Genomic DNA, 18,580 nt, shown 5'->3' with positions numbered 1-18,580 from the left:
CCGCCACATGGCGGCCGGAAGTGCGCTGCCGGAAGTGCGCACGGCCTCCATGATGGTGGCCGGAAGTGGCGCGGTCTCCATCATGGCGGCGGCCTTGGAGAGCGCCCTGCAGGCGGCCGGGCCCGGGATCTGCCCTGGGGCGGAGGCGGTAGACGCCGTGCGGGCGGCCTTGGCTGCGGCGGGGGATTCAGCGGCACTCGGCGAGCGAGAGCGGGCGCGCCTCGGCGCCTTCCTGCGCAACCTGGCGGCGGGGCCGGAGGAGCCGGCCGGCCCGTGGCGGAGCCTCTTCCTGGAGGGCCCGCCCGATCTCGCCTTCTGCGCGCTGACCGACAGCCTGGCGGCCCCGCGGTCAGTGCTGCGCCTCGGGGACCGGGGAGCGGGGGTTGCCCGGGGCTTCACGGAGCGGCCGTGCTGCTCGGCTCGGGGTTGCCGTTAGAGAATGGCAGAATCCAGACGCGGTTGGGTTGGGAGGAACCTCGCAGCCCCACCCCTGTCCTGGGCTGCCTGCACCTCACGCACGGCCGGGGTCGGGGCGCCTCGGGGCAGCGATGCCCACGGCGGGGTTACGGCGGTGGCGGCGCGGCTCCTTACGGCGGGGCGGGGCGGGCTCTCAGCGCAGCTCTCCTCCTTCAGCCCCGGCTGGCGGCTGGCGGCGGTGCCCGAGGTGCTGGAGCGGTTCCTGCGGCAGGGCCGCCTGTCCGCGCTCATCTGGGAGCAGTGCCAGCAGCATTCCCGGCCCGGCTCGGCCGAGCGGCAGGACGCGCTGCTGGGCAGGATCGTGTGTCTGCCCGACCTCGTCGGCAACAGCCTCCAGGGCCGGAGCCCCGCCGTGTTCTTTCCGCAGCATTACTTCCCTCTGCTGGGCGGCGCGGTTCTCCAGGTGCTGCACAACGTCTCCACTTCGCTCAGAGGTGAGATTGCAGAACTGGTCCGTACAGACGGCTCCTCTGGAGTGTTTTGTGCGTGGAGCCCTCGGCTTGTGCTCAAGGCGTAGATAATGGGTGTTGTGGAGCTTTAAGTTCATCTTCTGTTGTGAAGTACGTTGTGCTTAAAAGGATAAGATACCAGGATTGAGACTGAGGCTGTTAAAAGTCCTGCTGAAATCTGCAGTCCTGTGAGCTGTTAAATATCCTTGTCTCTTGCCAGCATTTAGTGTGAGCTAAATGAAGTGTGTGGAAGACCAGCACTGAACCAACCAGTCATCCACTCACCGTTGTGCTGAAGCACTGAGCCACTTCAGTGCTCTCACTCCACCTCTGCATGGATGATGTTGGGTTGGTTTGTACCTGAAGGCAGTTGGGGGGGGGGTTTGAAGTCATGCCTCAGAAGAAAACTCATCTGCATTTTCAGACTTCTGGCCTTGTAGGTGTGTGTGTAGCAGCTTGGTGTGATGCTGGTGATGACCTTGTTAAGCTTCTAGCTGTTTCATTCCAGATGGCTTGGATTGCTCAGTCTCTTTCGTTTCACATATTCTGGGAAAGGTCTGCATTCATGGAAGACAAAGTGAGTGTTCTACCTGACCTGGTAGGTTTGAGGGTTTTTGGGGATCAGCACAGACTGCTCTCTGCTTTCTGAGGCCACTCATCTAGAAATCTGATAGATGGTGATGCTCTTCTATCATCTCATGCAAGAGTGATGTGTTCATACCTTGAAAATATGTGAGCTTTCTGCCCTTCTCCTCATCTTTCCATTTGGGGCATAACTGCTCTTCTAGTGCATCTCATCCAGTAACCTGAAAGTGTATTGTAAATACCAGCAAAAATCACTCCCTATATGTAATAATCGTCTCCTATGAGTAGCCTTCAGTCTTGCTTGGCTTAGGACTTTGAAGCCACAGTAGTTGCTGGGCTTCAGGGGAAAAAAGGAGAGATTGCCCATCTGTTTCCTGCAGTGAGGAATGCTTGCAAGTTTCTTAGGCTGCAGGTGTTCCCACCACGGGAAGAATATAGAATTGCAGACTGTTCTGTTTCTCCATCCATAAAGATCGTTATGCTTGCAGCTGACCTCGAGTACCACTGCAGTAGTTCTGCCCAGCTGATGTGTTTTCTTTTCTTTTCTCTTCTCTTTCAGAGGAAATTCTGAGCGTTTTGGTGCCCCACCTCACGGATCTCACCAAGTCTGACTGCATCTGGCAGAGAATTTGCTGGCGGTTGGTTGAGTGTGTGCCAGACCGCTGGATGGAGGCAGTGGTCCTTGGTTTTGTTCAGAGAGCACCGGGGTAAGAGCTCTGTTTCCTTCCCTAAAGCAGAGCAAAGGCTGGAACAGATACTTAGGAAAGACGCAGGCACACACACACTTTGTTTCTTACAGTGCCATTTCCTGAGGGACCAAAGGACAAAATTGCTGATTGTTCCCCTTGGCTAGAACCTGCACTGTTCCTTACAGACCTGAGCCATGGCATGCAGAAAAAAAAAACATTATTTGCAACCACTGAGTGGCTCTTAACATTTAGAGGTGTTTACTTCACTGCAAATAGCTGCTCAAAGAATCTGATGTAGTGTGTGACAGTTACTCCATAGATTCCTAATGTTTTGCTGTTGTTTTGCTAGGGCAGATGTCTTGTCTAGGTTGCTGGGGAACCTGGTTGTGAAAAATAAGAAAGCTCAGTTTGTTGTGACACAGAAGATGCTGCTGTTGCAGTATGGCTACACGGTAAGGGCTCTGTGCTGAACAGCAGTGAAGCAGTGCCAGTCTTTCCCATAGTACTGATTTGTTGTTGTTGGGTTTTGTTTTATTTAGCTGAGCTCCAGGTTTAGACCATGTCTGTTCTGTATTTGTCTGGTCTTAATGATACAAGTGCTGTATTCCTGTCCTGATTTTCCACATATTTCATCAGCAATTGCTTGTATTGCTTTTTTGTTCTTATTTTTTCTTTTTTTAATTATTTTTTCTGTTTGAATGTTGTCAACCAGTCCTTCACATTGGGAAGTTTAACACGATAAACACATGTTCAGCATTGCTGGATGCTGACTTTATCCAGTTAAAGCAAGATCTGTGGTTTTCATTACAGACTGCAGTGCTGCAGAATCTTCTTGGCTATCTGTCCCTGGATGGTCTTCGTCGTGCCTTACTGATCAAGGTAAGGGTAAGTCATGGTTTTGGTGAGGTGTCTGATCAGAAAAAATTCTACCCTATGAATGTGTGTCCATGTGGTGTGGAGTTTTGGAACTTGCCTAAGTCACTCTTGCTACTGCTCACGGGAGCAATGGCAGCCCTGTGATGCTGACTGGTGCAAAACAAATACATTGTGAAATACCAAAGATGTTCTGCACTGCTGATGCTTTTCGTATCCAGCTGGCAAATTGTCCTCCATATAGCAAAACTGCAAAGTCCTGGATTGTTACAGATGTCCTTTGTCCTCCTCAGCTTCTCTCAGCTGTGACAGGTGGGGAAAGTGCTGGAGTTGGTTCTGAGCTATCTGTGCTGAACGGTTGATGCTTCAGAATCTCTCATTTTCTCCCTTAACCTCAGTGGGGATACAGATTTTTTCTTTCTCCAGTTTAGCAGTGTACTAGTCTAGGAAGTTAGTATTTCTGGAAATCACCACTGTTTTGTTATCATTTTGATGTGTTGGGGTTTTTTTGTTTGTTTGTTTGTTTGTTTTTGTCAGTGGTTACAAACTCTAAAATCTGAGAGCGCTGGCAGCTGCTCTTTGAACACTGAACTGGAAACATTATATGAAAACAGATAATATGCAGAACGATATGTCAGAAAGCAGTATGATACTGTGTTTAAGAAAAATAAATGTATTTATCATTCAAAAATATTATATTTAACAAGATATTAAAGGGAGGTGGTCTGGACTTCTCAGCTGGTCAAGCACGATACCGTTTATGCATCTCTGAAATACAAAGTTAGCACTGTAGGTAGGGAAGCTAACTGCACTGAGAGGGATTAAGACCTATGGATCATCATAATGTGTCATGTGCTGTATGACTTACATGTGAAAAAGATTTGTTTCAAGATAGTTTGGATAAACAGTTATTTATACTTTGATTCAGGTGCTGCAAGAGCTGTTGGAGACCTGGGGCAGCAGCAGTGCAGTGAAACACTCTCCAGTGGAGCAGCAGCAGTACATTAGTAAGGCCATTCTTATCTGCCTTTCTCACCTGAAGGAACCCGAAATAGAGAGCTGCAGACAAGGTGAGGTGGCAGAAGTGAGGCATGGATGTGTTTAACAAAAAATCTGACTGGGAAGAGAAAATGATCTTGTTTTGATGTGTAGGTAAACAAAATGTTTCATCCTGTCTTCATGCTGTCAAGCTGGGTATCCTGCTGGAATCCTTTTCCTTTAACAGTGATACAAAATGATTCCAAGCACGTAGCTTTAAATTATGGAGATGGGTATCCTTGAACTAAAGTTCTTATCTGAATAGTGGCCCTAGGAACCCTTAAGTTTTGTCTCAAAAAAATTTGGATTGATTCTGGAACTGGATAGAGGAATCATGTGATTAAATTTTCTTGGTAATGGAGCACAAGTAACACTTCAAAAGGAGATGGGAGGGAAGTGCACCAAGATTTTTTGGCTGGGCTCTGTCCATATGCATTCCTGTGTTCTTCTGCTCCCCTCAGTGTGCTTACTTGTTAGGTGAGTAGTGATAGTGAGTTACAGGCAAGGACTGTCTTGTAATTATATAATGTGTAGCAGAGTGGGGTTCTGATCTGAAGTTAAAACTTCTATTGCAAGAAAAATAATATCTGTCCAATTTTTAGGGTTGCTTCTTGTGTGGCTTTGTTTTTCACTTGTTGGAAGGTTGACTTGGATGACCTGTTTTGCCCATTTCAGGCTGGAGTTCATTCTACTTCACGAGACCTGTTACTGCCTAGAGGTGCTGGAGTTTTATAACCTGTCTTCTCTCTGGCAGCTGCTGAACAGATGAGCTTTTCTGAGCTGATAGTAGATCTGCCAGAGAAGGATGGCAGTCACAGTTCTTTCTGGGCTGAGAAATACTGATGTTAGTTACCTGTGTCAGCTTACCTAGGTGATGAGGGAAATTCCTCCCTCTGATTATTGCACTGGCCAGAATTTCTTCATGACGTAGTATTTCACTTACCCAGTTTAAAAGCTCTAAACATGAGCTAAGGATATTTTTTGTACCAGTGAAAAACTAAATATTCCAAATTTAGAATATGTTTGTAACGTGTGCTTGTGTGCCCACAAAAAAGCATGGCTTCAGTATATTGGTGTTGAAGGGAAATACTGCCATTGCAGGCAGAAGTCATGGTTTCTTAGGCCCTTCTTACCTTTCTTCCCTTCACTGGATGAGCTGTAAAGGCACACATTTGGCTCTGGCATTGTTTATGTGCTGTCTGTGTTCTTCAGAACTTCTCACGAGCATGATGGAGGGCGTGAAGTGCCACCTGGATAGCAGCCTGCCACAGATACGGCGCCTGGGGATGATAGTGGCAGAGAGCATTAGTTCAAAGATTAACACGGATGGGCCCGTCCTCAAGTTTCAGGTAAAGGTTATAGTGAAATTTCTCTCTGGTATGTGGGGCACAGAGGGAATACAAGTTTAAAACCAGGTGAGCCAGGGCGTTAGCACAGAATCCTAGAATGGCCTGGGTTGCAAAGGACCACAGTGCTCATCCAGTTCCAACCCCCTGCTGTGTGCAGGTCGCCAACCAGCAGCCCAGGCTGCCCAGAGCCACATCCAGCCTGGCCTTGAATGCCTGCAGGGATGGGGCATCCACAGCCTCCTTGGGCAACCTGTTCCAGTGCCTCACCACCCTGTGTGTGAAAAACTTCCTCCTAATATCTGACCTTCTAACGCTTATTATCTGGAAGTAAGGAGAGTCTGCGATGTTTTCCAAAAGAGAGGTTGCCTGATTACAAAAAGGAATTGCATGAAAACCAGGTGGATGGGTAAGGGTGACCTGAGGAGTGTAATCTGATGGCTAAGCTTATGGTAAACTGTTAATAAGTATTGGACCACTGGAGGATTGTCACATTGCATGAGGAAACCCCAGTCTGACCTTCAGGAGCTGAGGGTGGTGAGTGTGTGTTCCCTGACATGCTGGGAACACCTGCCCTGAGCTGAGATTTTTAAGATTAACATGGGGATCTTTGCCATGTTATTGCCAGTAGAGTTTATAAGAATGATGTGATAAAATCCCATTTGTTCTTTAAAAACCTGATTCATTCTCCTTGTTGCATTGCCACTTACGAAACATTTTAAAGATTATAAATAACATTGAGACAAGGTCTGACCAAGTACTACCATGAAACACAGGGGGGAAGATTATGCATGGCACTGATCTCTGTGCAGCTTTAGTGTTACTGCTGGTAGTGATTGAAACAAAAGGGATCATTGTTTGTTCTACTGAGGACGATTCAGTCCTCATTTGCACAGTGCAGAGGGGTCAGGTGTTGCATGCTGGGCATGTTTGTCATCTTAGAGTGCAGTAACAGTTACTCTGAATGTCTAGTATGAAGAAGATGATGAAGCAAGAGAACTGAAGTCCCTTCTGGTACAACCTGCGCCACTCAGTGTCCTCCCAGGTCTTCCAGACAATGAGTAAGATATTGCTGCTCTTCATTTCCATGTAGCAAATACAAAAAACGTACTGAGTAACTGGAAAAGTTATGTTTGATTTTATTTTTTTTTCCCCATGATAAACTTTAGGGACTGCATCTGGAAAAGATGTGTTGTTTGATATTTGACTTTTTAATTCTCCTTATGCCTTTTCTGTTGATCATTGTCCCTTCCAGACAAACCCTCACCTTTTTAGTCATTCCTTGTATGTAATCAATTTTGAACCCCTGATCATTCTTTTTGTCTTTCTGTGTACCTTTTTTGAATTGTACACTAAGACCATACGTGGTATTCAAGATGTCTTTTATATTCTTACAAAGCATTGCAATGCACTGTTGTTATAATGCAATATAATTATTTTAAATTCACAATTCAAATTGCAGCGTGTGTTAGAATTGCATTGTTTGACAGCTGATCATAGTGAAACCGTGCTGCAGTTTCTAGGGATTTTATGTTCCCCTGAATAGAGTTGTATGGGCCTCTCTGTCTGCATCTGAGAGATCTTCTATGGCCATTCAGCAGTAAGAAAAATATGGACTATCTGTCAGTTGACCATTTCTGGTTCTGTGGTGCTCTTTACTTTCATGGCGTCTGCTGCAGCTCTTGAAGCACTTATTCTTAACAACAGATAAATCAATCACTTAATGTTGTTAGCAAATGAAGCTGTCCAGCACTCCATTGAATTACAGAAGATGTAATGCTCCTGTTTTAGTGGTGTAGTCAGCATAGACAGCATTTGAGAAATAGAGAGATTAAACAACATACCAGAGTCCAAAGAAATACTTTATTGCATGTGTCCCTTTAGGAGTGGTTTAAGATCCTTGTTCCCCATTTGTTCAGTGTCACTGATGATCTCCAGACCGTTGTAATCTACCTACCACAGATGAGTCCTTCCTTAGCAATCCTACGTACAGCTTAGCAGAGGGAGAATGCAGCAAATGAGCTAACTCAAGTTCAGTTTTCTATTACTTTTCAGCTGTGAGATTCTGCTTCTCCCCTCACCCCATTCTCTGTCTCAGGACTTCCTTCCTTGTGTGGATGGGACAACACAGAGACGAGTATTTGCCATACTACTGAGGCAGTAGAGCTTTGATGGTGCTGGTAGCTTTTTGCTGTTACCTTATTGGTTTTATTGTTTCCCGTTGCTTTCGGCAGGAATGAGAATGCAGAGGCTGCACTGCCACCAGTACTGGAAAGTAATAGCAAATCACCTACAGCAACGACTCACCTGCTGCCAGATGAGGAGTCAGATTCTGAGCTTGACAGGTATGGGTCAAGAAGCTGGTAGGAAATGGAAAAGAAATAGTAGGTTCTTACGAGCAGTCTTGGAGAAGAGGGAGCAAATTTTGTTCTTTCTGATCAGAATGAGGGAGCAGACCTTGTTCAGCTGAGTTGTATTCAGCAGAGTAAGACATCATGTAGGAAACTGCATGCAAGAATGTTTGTCAATAACTGGAGCAAAGCCACTGTCAGGTACAACCATTGTATTCATTCAGTTTGGTTGACTTATGAGACATTTCTTGGATTTATTGATATATGTACCCATTTTATTAGTGGACCTGTCTTATTCTGGCTTTTTACAAATATATAAAGAAATCTCAAGAATCAGCTCCATGCCTCTGGGTCTCCTGACCCCTACCTCCACTTGGCCAGGAGATCTGCTTACAGAGTCATTCATAGAACTTCCCGAGGAGCCCCTTTAGCCTGGGCTCCAGCCATGCTGCTCTGCATTGCAGTAGTAGTGGTGTAACAGTGGTGTTTGTGCTGTTTTTTTACTTCCTTGAGGTCAGCTGGGCAAAGAATAGCCTTCCCCTGTGGGCTAACTCCTGCCTTTATTTTGTTGACAGTGATGATGACCTTATACCTTACGACATGTCAGAGGATAAAGAACTGAAGAAGACTAAGGCTCCAGTGTATATTCGAGACTGTATTGAAGGTATGAGATTTTGGGCTGAGTCTTCATCTTGTTCTTATTGTTTTGGGGAGAGTGGTCTCATTAGGTTTGTTTTTATCAGACCTCATCCAGAGAAGCTGTATTTTTTCAGTTATCTGGGCTCAAGTGCTAAACTGTCATTCATAAAGAACTGTAGTCTAGCTCCTAATGCTGGCTGTGTGCTGGGTCAGCTGTGCTGACAGACAAACTGCTGTCAGAGGAAAGTTGGGGCATATACCTGAGCAGAACCATTCTGTTAATGTCTTGTCTGCCTTCTGTTTGCCTTCAGTTCTGACAGGTTCTGAAGATCTGGACAAATGGGAAGAAGCTGTCAAGGCTCTTGAGAGCTTGGTTCGAAAGAATCCAGCGGCAGCAAGAGAGGTGAAGCAGTGTGAGCTAATAATTAGCAGTGGGCTCTGGTACAGGGCTGTCCCTTTGCTCTTGTGAGGAGATCAGTTTTCCCAGCAGAGCAACCCACTGAGCCAATGCGTGTCTGAATTTTGAGCTTTCAGCTTGGGAAGGAAAATAGAAGGAAGTAGTTGCTTTTGAGCTGAGGCTACAGAGCACAAAGAAGCAGGCAAAAGTGAAGGCAGCAGTGTGGCACTGAGCAGCTCCAGCACTGAAAAAGAAATGTGTTTGGAAGTAGACTTTGGCAGTCACTTGGGGCAGCAGGGCAAGTTCCATGCTTTGTGCTGGGCAGAAAAAGCTTTGGAAAGGCAACACGTAGAGCAGCCATGAATCCTGTAGATAAAATAATTTTAATTTTGGATGTAATTGATACTGAATTGAAATAGAATTAATTGGTATTTCCCAACAAAAATGAAATAAAATCAGATGGACTTCTGCTCTTTGCTTGTACAAATGTAGCTCCTTAATAAGGGTGCAGGTGGGTTGTATTACCTAAATTAAAAGCCTGAGTGAAAGGAACTTAGGACAAAGATGCTGATGTGGTGACTGCTCAGAATGACGTGGCAGAGAACACCTAAAGATGGGATTTAATTCATGAATTGTAGTGACAGGTCTTCCTATCTCATGATGTTAGCATTTATCTAAAAAGCTGAAGTGAAAAATGAACGTGGATAGAGAAATCAGCTTAGGGTTTTGTTCTGTGTTTTGAGAAATCCGTCTTGATGATATTTATCTTGCTGTTTTATTTCTCCCTCATGAGTAAAGGGCATGTTGTTGCCTATATTGTTCCCTCTGTGCTAAAGCATCAGAAGTGGAAGGTGGATGGTAACCTGTAAAACCTGTGAGAAGGATAACACCTGCAGTGACATGATTCCTTTTGTCTTACTTTGAGCAGGTTAGTGTGGAGCTGGCAAAAATACTGTTGCATCTGGAGGAGAAGACCTGCCTGGAAGGCTTTGCAGAGCTCCGTCAGAAGGCACAAGTAGCTGTTTTAACCACTGATCCAATACCTGTTAGTCCCTCTTACTGCTTCCTTTTTTCCAGTTCAGGCACAGACAAAAATGTAAGGAGGTGAAGTCTCTTGCTGGTTTGGCAAAAGCAGCTTCAGAGTATGAAGAGCTGTTTCAAATCTGGCAGTGCCTCAGAGATGGGCTAGGCACTGAAGGATCTGGAATGGATAACAAATATCAGGAAAGCAGAAGCTTGTTCAAGAGCTGTAACAGGCTAAAGGACATTGTGTGTATGGGTGTACCTGGTGAAACAAATTAGATAAGGACTCTTGCACTAAAGGAAGATGGCTTTATGTAGGAGGAAGCTGAGGCACCCTGGGCTTCTCTAAAAGAAGCCTGGTGTTTGTAATCAGCTGTTTGAATACCTCTGCATAGGGGGAAGAGAGGAATAGCGAAGTCCCATTAGTTGTTTACTTCCTTTGGGAGTATCTAGAAGTGTACGTATTTGATTTCCCCTATTCATAGAGTGCTCTTCTTCCCCAATCTCAGAGTCTTGTTGTTAGCTAACAGGAAACTGGGCATTGCCAATGGAGAATTTAGAATGTTTATAGTGAGTAGAAAGGCTGTTTACAGACTGTGCTCACTGTTAATTGATTTTTCTGCACAGGTAGCACAGTACTTGACCTCCCAGTTCTATTCTCTGAACTACAGTCTTCGTCAGCGCATGGATATTCTCGATGTAAGCGCTCTTCCTTTGCTTCCCACTTCTGTCACGTCTTTGTTGCACCAGTGCAGTGTTCCTAAGATGTAATGGGGTGACCTTAATTCCTTGTAGGAGAGGTGAGGAGGAAGCAAAGGCATGGGAGACTCTTAGTTACTGTTTGTGCCTGCCATTCCTCTCTTGCTCTTAACTCTGTTATATTTGAATTAAGCAGCAATCGTTGCCCACAGAATGAAAAATGTGTGATGATCTTTTGCCATAAGGCAGCCACTTTCTCCTGACATGTCATCATTCTGAGATCTCTTCGCTTTTTGAAAGTCAGCAGTCTGCCTGTCCTCTTTCCATGTCATGTTACTGAAAAAGGAGCTGCTGTTCTGTTTCAGGGGAGAGTTTGGACCATTACCTCAGAGTCCATTGACTGGGTTTCAGTTGCTTGCCTTGCAGTTCTTAATTCTAAACTTGTGTCTTTCTGCCTTGCTGTTCCTGTTGGTTTGGGTGCATGTTAACTTGTTTCCTCAGTACAGATTATCCCTATTTTAACACAACATCCCCTCTTCTTTTTCATCTAGGTATTGGTTTTAGCAGCTCAGGAACTGTCCTGTGCCAAAGGCCGTGGGAAGACCAAATATTCTGGTGCCCAAAACCCTCGTATCCAGGTCCTTCCTGAGAGTGGCAGCTCCAAGGACTGGAGAAGAATTGTTGATGAGAGAATCAAAAGCAAGACGAGGAGGTTTGCTAAGGTGAGGCCATGGCAGAAACAAATGTCAAATCCAGCAGAAACAAGGACAGGAGGGCTTGCTGTAGTTTTATCTGGAAAGAGCAAAATACATGTGAAATTGAGCCCAATCCAAAGGCAGGACTGGATAACTTAAAATGTCACTTTCACTTTAGTATTTTGCTAAATTTTTTTCCATAGGAAGTACCAAATCCTGTAGTCCTTTCCCAGGAGGAGAATGAGAATAAATCTTGGTCTCCTTGTCTCGCATTGAAGGATAGCTCTGGCAGTTCTTTGCATGTTCTGAGCTTGTCTGGCCACTGCAGGGAGCTGTGGCTGCACCTCAGAGATCCCAGGGCATCCTCCTTCAGTGCAGCTGCATCTGGAGTGGACTGTCTCAGACTTCCTCTCTTTTTCAGGGAGATAAATTATTGCCAGTTTCCTAGGTCCTGTGATTCCCCAGTGGTTCATCCTGGAGGACTTCCTTTCCAAAACTCCCTTCTTGTTTTTTATATGTAACCCAGCTGTACTGAGATATATTATAGTGAAACATTTGGATGTGTGAGAGGATCTGAAGTGGAGAGTGAGTTGACTGGCCTGGAAACTAGCAGCCGTAGGTGTTCAAGTAAGCAGTAGCTGGCAGTGGGATGGCTGCAGTAGATGAATGTATAACTATGGGTGCTGCTTGTGTCTAGACTTTATTTTTCTTTTGGACAGGGGCAGTCTCAAGTGGAACAGCCTTCTCGTCCAAATGAGTTCAATTCTCTTGCTGGACACTTCTTTTTTCCATTGATCCAGAACTTTGACAGGTGAGTGAACACCTTGGGATGTGGGCTTGACAACTCGAAAGTGAATCTCTTGCTTGTTCTGCTTGTCTCAGAGCAGCAGAATAGAGCCTAGAGATTGTGTGGAAGTCTTGTGACACCACACTGACGCCTGGCTCATGGATAAAGCATACTGAGGAAGATTTTCTGCTCTTCCACTTATCCAATGCAGTTTTCTTGGATGGGAATATGTGAGACCCTGCAATAAGTGAATGCATTACTAAGCATAGCCTGTCAGCAGGTCCACAGGGTGATGATTTTTGCAGTATCCAACAGCACCTTGGCTGGCCTTGAGGAGTTCATACAAAGCCACAGAACTCAGGCTGCCCTCTTTAACAGAAATTAACTGCATCATGTTACAGGACACACGTTATTGTCAATCACTCAAGTCTTTGTTTACTAAAGGAAGGGTCAGTAATTGATTCCACAGGAATCAAGATTCTTGTAATATCTGTCTTAATGGTTTGTTTCTAGGATGGCAGCAGTGCTAGCTTTTGCATGCAGTTCTTTCTAATAAAGCCAGGCTGCTGGTCAAGCAAGTGATCCTCACTGGAGAGGATGTTATTGGTCTGGGAGCAAGCAGCTGTGGTCTGTATTGGACTCTGTGAAGTGACTGCTGTTTTAGGAGTTCAGATTTGTGTGGGACAGTTTGCTCTTCACAACCACTCCAGCCATTCCAGAGATCATCCCTGTCACTGTTTCAGAACTGTATCTTGCACTTGCAGGCCTTTGTCAACGTTTGATCTCCTGGGGGAAGATCACTTTGTCCTTGGAAGACTGGTCCACACTTTAGCAGTCCTGATGTACCTGGCTGTCAACACCATGGTAAGGAAGGCTGTGTGGAGTGAGTTCCAGCCTGGGAGCTCAGAGGTGCTGTCAGACACAGCAGTGGGCTCTGAGGCCTGCAGTGAGTTTGGGTCACTTGCTGAGGAGTCTTCAAAGGGCTGAGAAAAGATGATCAGAGAGGAGGCGTGGGATTCAGGCATCCCTGCACTTCCTTCTGCTGCTTCTGGTAGTTTTTCTTTCAACTTCCCATAGAAGTTGAGCACATCAATTCTTTTGACCGCCTCAGTTTTCTCTTCTGTAAAATAACTGTTAACCCTGACGTTCACAGCAATGTGTATCAAGATCCAGTCCTTTGAAGGCATGTGAATGTGAAGGTATTCAGTGTTTGTCATAATCCTGTTTTACAGGCAGTTACTGCAATGGGAAAGGCACTGCTGGAGTTTGTTTGGGCTCTGCGTTTCCACACTGACTCGTGAGTTGTAGCTGTGTGCATTTGTTTTTAAAGATCCCTTGTTGTGGCCTGCCACAGCCTGTCCTGTCCTTGTCCTGTCCAGCACCTGGCTGGGAATGCCAATGACTTCACCCATTCTTCTCAGTGCTAACCTCTGGCCTTGTGCTCCTTTGAGCATTGCTAGAGTGTGTAATGAAATCATGGCTTTAATGTCAAACAAACAGGTATTTAGCTGGCGTCTTCTAGTGAGGAGGTACAGTCATTACCTATAAAAAGCGTGGCACGTTCCTCCAACTCTCCTTGTAATGCTTTCAGCTGAAGAAGCTCAGAGAACTTTAGGTGCAGCTCCAGCATTCAACTTGGAAAGAAATTAACATGTAGCAAAAATGCTGTAAACACACAAGTTCTGTTTTAACCTCAGACTTTTCCAGGTCTCTGTGTGCTATGCACTCTGAGCTCCAGTGTGGCAGGGGCTCTGTATGTGAGTGGCATGCCAGCTGGTACATAATTACACTCCTAATTAGTAGGAAGGTGGCAATGGTTATCATAATAAGTTTAGATGAGGAGCTATGAGATACGGTTTAGAGGCCTGTGGTAGCAGTGGTAGTAGAGGATTGTTGGACTAGATGATCTTGTAGGTCCTTTCCAACCTTGTGATTCTATGATTTTATAATCACAAATAGTGGAAACTGGAGAAGCCTTGAGGTGAGCCATAAGAAGCAACTCAAGGTAGAGCAGAAAGCTGCAGGTTCTGACTGGTTTGCCTTTCTCCTACAGGTACGTGCGCCAGGGGCTTCTGTCCTGTGTCTCCTCCATACTCCTCAGTGTTCCTGCAGAGCATCTTCTGCAAGATGTGACGGAGGAAATTCTGGAGACTCGGTCCTGGCTGGAAGGTGAGATGTGGTGGGGAATGTCAGTGTTTTTCTGGGTAGTGCTGCAGTTTGCATCGCTTTAAAAGTGTGCACTCCCCTCTCTGCCTAAGCCTCCAAGCACTCCTCTCATGAAGCTGCAGAACGCTGTCACGTTGCACATTGCAGCCAGGCAGTGACTAACCAGCAGTGACGTGCAAGGCCTATGTGGCTGTCTTATGCTAAGTGCACATTCTATAGGAGGAGGAAGAGCCCCATCTCCTGACATCCTATTGCTGAAGGAAATAACAGCCTGTGAAAGAGAGCAGCTTGTGCTGAACAATATGTGCAAATTTTTATGGATAGTGCACAGCTAGAACTGCACAAGTACATGGTTGTGTACTGCAGTGTGCTGCAAGCACAAGAGGAAATGATGCTGTGTGATCTGTGCTCCTGGAGCCTGCACTGTTCTGTGTGGCCCTTGTGTGACTCCCTGGTTGGTTTCCTTTGCCATTGCCCCTCTTGGTGAGCTGGCTTCCCCCAAGGGCAGGCAGGAAGCAGCACTGACACAGGCGGCCTCAGATCCTCATGGGCAGCAGAGCTCTGTGGCCTTTAAGAGAAAGAGAGCTGCCTTGTGGGGCCAAAGCTTTACTTTCCCCATGACATGGTGTGCTCTGAAGAATCTGCTTGTCTCTGCTGTTAACCACTGCTATTACCAAGTAAAGCCTTTCCAGGAATGCTGTGGCCCTTTTCAGAATGAGGGGTGTGTGTGGTCTGGTTTTAATGAGTTGGAAGGAAGAGAACAGGGTTAGAAGCATTTTTTGTGCTTGTAGGCAGTGTAATAGGCTTTTCATGTGGTGCTGTTGCTTGGAAATTGGAGAAGCCTTATAAATTCAGGGAGAGCTTCACTGCAGTGGAAGCTCCTTATGTAGCTTCTTCCTGAAACACAAGTTCTTGGGCTGTGGCTTTGCTGGTAAAAGAGCTCTCCCTGGGAGGTTCTGGGCTCCTCCTTGCTGCTCCTGCAGATGAGGTCAGGCATTGGAGACCTGCCTTTGTGACAGTCATGTCTGAGGGGAATACCTGAGCATTTCTAGGAAACTACTCCTTCAAAGGCAGCTGCTGAGGAATTGAGGGAATTCCCTCCCCTCTCCTCCCCCCCCCCAGCCTCACAAGTCCTGTGGAGCTGTGCTGGGTAAGTTTATTTGATGAAATGAGCTGGGTGTATCTTAGTGCCCCCCAAGTGGCAGCAATTCAAGGTCTGTGCTCATGCAATTAGAAGCAGTGCCAACGTCAGTCTCTTAACTTAAGAGCTTGCAGTAAGCTGTCTTGTAGCCTTCCCGTTTTCTCCTTCTGTAGAGGGAGTGTGGAAACACTGCAGTGAAGTTCTCCCTGAGTTTATAAATAGCTCTGCTCAATCTGAATGAGTCATGTGTTTGGGCTGACAGTGCTGGGCTCTGAGCACACTGCTTGTGCGTACAGGATATCCTTGCACAGGCTCTCTGCTCTTCCAGGCTCCCCCTGCTCAGACATCCTGCGTGCATCCTGGTTTGTGCTTTGCAGGCTCTGTAAGGGCCCCTGAAATAACAGCTGCTTGAAGCAGCTTCGTCCCCTCCCTTTCATTCTCCATGAAGCATAAAAAAATGTACTAGTTTAGCAGAAGACCAGCAGAAGGAAAATTGTGTTAAAGAAGCAGGCATTGAAGTTCCTTTCTTCCAGTTCAAGAGTGCTGTGACTACATTCAGGAAGAAGCACTGAGCAGTTGTTTAGGAATTCCAGAATTGAGACTTTAGGCTTCTGAATCAGTGTATTTTTAACTGCAGACTGTATTCATGCTAGTGGGTGGGCTACAGAATGGTTCTGGATAGCGCAAGGGGAGAAGTGTGAATTCTGGCATGATGGCAGATGTTTTGCTGTTGCCTTTAGCACTGTGATGGTCAGTGTAACCTTACAGACACGTCGAGTGAAGAGCAGTGTGTTTTACTCCATTTTCCAACTTAAGCTTGGCATGTTCTTTTACAGATGTGGTAGAGAGAGATCCAGATGGGGACTGCAGGAGGTTGGCCTTGCAGAACTTGCTACTAATGGAGAACCTGAAGAAGAAACTGGAAACTGCCCCTTCCTAGCTGAAGGGCAAAAGAAATGACCTTAACCTCATCCTCTTGCCAGCTGGACTTGTGTAGGCACTGCTGGGGCCTCTTCAGCAGTCACCTGGCTGGAGAAGAGGAAGAAGGGGGAAGGGTGCAGTGCTGTACGCCAGCGAACCTGACTTGACATCTGGACTTTGTAGTGGAGGCCAACTTAGTGAGCTATTGCTATCCGGTACGGGGTGTACAGATGCAGGAAGGTAGGCGAGCGCTGCCATCCTCCCCTCGCCCCCAGCCCCCACCCCAGCTATTTATAACCTTGGCAGGTTTGAATGCTCTGCTAAAAATACAGGGAAGATCTCATAGCAGACTTCTTGTCAGAAAAACAGGAGGGCTGGAAGCAGCCACTTACCTCCCAGGGCTGTCTGTGACATCCCCTGACAAAGGCTTCCATCCTCTAGCAGCATTGGAGGGGCTGCTGCTTCAAGGGGGAGGTGGTGTAGGGGATGACCCTGAGAGATGGAAGCGCTGAATAGCTGCAGTGAAGTTCTGAAATAAATTGCCAAGCGTTAAAGGTTTGAGCTAGAGCTGCACTGGGGTGAGGAAGGAACAAAGTAATTAATTCTTTCTGTATAATACGCTTACAGAATGGAGATTCTTCTAAAGTAACTGAGGACCAGATTCTGATCTTAAAATGTTCCTTCACCTTTCTTCCCTGAGTGCATACAATTCAAAGCTTTCCTGGTCACAATAATGACCAGGTCATCATCAAGTATCATCAAAATCACTGTAAGCAGAAGGGCTCATTAATCTGGAAGCTCTGTGCATGACACTTCCATGGGGCACCATAAGACACTGAAAGATCAGTGAGCCCTTGGTTATTGATGTTGGCTTTATGTTCCATGGATGGCTGGTCCCATTTGTGCCAGAAGGAAACTTCCATTCTAAAATCTGACGTGTACAGAGCAGTGAGAAGCTTTGTTGGCTGTAGGTGACCCTGCTCAGGGACAGGTGGTGGAGTGTAGGACCAGATGACATCTAGGGGTCCCTTCCAAACTCAAACACTCTACGATTCAGAGGCTTAGTCCAGATTTCTTGTAAACCACAGCTCCAGCCTGGATGGCCCCTATAATATTTAAATAAACCTTTGAGGTGGGGAGAGCGTGCAGTAGAAGGGCAGTGGTTTGACTTCTGCCCAAGCTCCTGGCCACGTGGAACTGAGGTTGTTTTCAGAAGGAAAGAGAAGTATGTTGGCATCTGTATCTGAGAATTTGGTCACCTCACAATTTTTCACCTTACTTCCTCCTCAAACAAGGCCTGAGCTTGCAATGTGCAGCTCTTTTTAAAAATTTTTCTTTATTAAAATACAAAAACTAGATTCATACCAGGCTAGGTACAGGGTACAGTCTGCTTTTTGGATGTAGTGTTTAAAATAATCCATCACTGTTGCTTGTAGAGTCAAGCAGAAAAAAAATAAATTTCTTGGTAATAACCAAAAGAATCTGCTGCAGCAGTTTGCTGACTGATTTGTGACCCCCTTAAGACTACAGAATAAATGATGTAGTGCTCAAGTCAGTCTTGGTACTGCCAACTATGAGGTGTCAGAGGCCTCCCACTTCATCAGCCACTTCTTCTTCCACGTCCTTGTTCTCCACACTGCTGTGCCGACTTTGCTCTGGAACCAAGGCTTGGCTGATGGGAATTCCTGCTCCTCGGTGAACTGCCTCAATCGTCTGCTGCTTGACATAGTAAGTCAGGTTTGTGCATGGAATTCTTTTCCGCATCTGTTCCAGGTACTGGTAAGCCTAAAGGAAAGCACAGAAATCACTGTTACAGGGAGGAGGGTGTACTGCTTCTACAGCTCCCAGCAAGAAGGTGAAAAGCATCCATCCTCAGAGCCTGGCTGAGGAGATCTTCAGTTGACAAAGTGTACTGCTGTACATAAAGTTTGGGCTTTTTAGTGTGTAAGAACTGAAAATCAACTCACCACATGGAATTCCTGCACTTGTAAATAATGTTCAACCAGAAATCCCAGGACATCACCCTGACGGATGGTGTCGTCAAGATCTTGTTCAGCCAGGAGAAGTTCACACTGTCTGACTGCTTCTTTGGGATCCTCAGAGTAAACCCTAGCAAAAGAGCAAACAAAAATCATGTGGGGGAGGACTTTCAGCTTGCCATGTGAAGCACGGGAAAGATTCTTGTACCGTGCACAAGATGGCTGTGGTTCCCCAAGTCAACAGTTACACATACTTCAGGTTATACTTTGGTCTTGAATCCCAACATCACTTTTAAAATCACCTATGGTTCCCTGCTACAAAAAT

The 18,580-nt window shown here is 46.0% G+C and overlaps 2 protein-coding genes across 7 annotated transcripts in view; one reads left to right on the top strand and one right to left on the bottom strand.

Moving 5' to 3' along the window:
- The first annotated feature begins 53 nt into the window (after positions 1-53).
- Positions 54-18,249, top strand: TELO2 (telomere maintenance 2). Of its 3 annotated transcripts, XR_016471752.1 has the most exons (21): positions 54-348; positions 634-911; positions 1,435-1,503; positions 2,071-2,218; positions 2,550-2,652; positions 3,011-3,079; positions 4,002-4,143; positions 5,324-5,460; positions 6,430-6,518; positions 7,692-7,802; positions 8,384-8,472; positions 8,759-8,850; positions 9,773-9,889; positions 10,495-10,566; positions 11,118-11,288; positions 11,981-12,072; positions 12,813-12,912; positions 13,281-13,345; positions 14,102-14,217; positions 16,192-16,516; positions 18,050-18,249. XR_016471752.1 is itself a non-coding variant. In XM_031595404.2 (20 exons), exons 1-20 carry the CDS (start codon positions 83-85, stop codon positions 16,293-16,295), a joined length of 2,430 nt encoding a protein of 809 aa, XP_031451264.2. In that variant the 5' UTR covers positions 54-82; the 3' UTR covers positions 16,296-17,561. The 3 variants fall into 3 exon arrangements, 2 of the variants coding, with proteins under 2 accessions (XP_031451264.2, XP_090007854.1); XM_031595404.2 differs by lacking the exon at positions 18,050-18,249 and having other exon boundaries at positions 16,192-17,561; XM_090151728.1 differs by lacking the exon at positions 18,050-18,249 and having other exon boundaries at positions 54-382; positions 665-911; positions 16,192-17,561.
- The window catches only part of IFT140 (intraflagellar transport 140), an 81,735-nt gene continuing 80,923 nt past the window's right edge, over positions 17,769-18,580 (bottom strand). For all 4 annotated transcript variants that reach the window (XM_031595401.2, XM_090151726.1, XM_090151727.1 and 1 more), the window contains 2 exons: positions 18,244-18,385; positions 17,769-18,061 (listed from right to left, as the gene is read on the bottom strand). In XM_031595401.2, coding sequence (XP_031451261.2) covers positions 17,858-18,061; positions 18,244-18,385 — 346 coding nt within the window. In that variant the 3' untranslated portion in view covers positions 17,769-17,857. The remainder of the gene's footprint in view (positions 18,062-18,243; positions 18,386-18,580) is intronic.

Source organism: Phasianus colchicus, chromosome 16, assembly GCF_987193195.1.
Source record: "Phasianus colchicus chromosome 16, bPhaCol1.hap1.1, whole genome shotgun sequence".
NCBI classification, from domain to species: domain Eukaryota; kingdom Metazoa; phylum Chordata; class Aves; order Galliformes; family Phasianidae; genus Phasianus; species Phasianus colchicus.
The sequence above is the reverse complement of the archived record's forward strand: the minus strand, read 5'-3'. Positions and strand labels throughout refer to the sequence as shown.

What these genes read in the sequence shown, in the direction of transcription:
- TELO2 (XM_090151728.1), top strand. Translation starts at nt 83, where the DNA reads ATGGCGGCGGCCTTGGAGAGCGCCCTGCAGGCGGCCGGGCCCGGGATC. An exon ending in TCAGATTCTGAGCTTGACAG is followed by an intron (nt 7,803 to 8,383) that starts GTATGGGTCAAG and finishes TTTTGTTGACAG; the next exon opens with TGATGATGACCTTATACCTT. An exon ending in TATTCGAGACTGTATTGAAG is followed by an intron (nt 8,473 to 8,758) that starts GTATGAGATTTT and finishes GTTTGCCTTCAG; the next exon opens with TTCTGACAGGTTCTGAAGAT.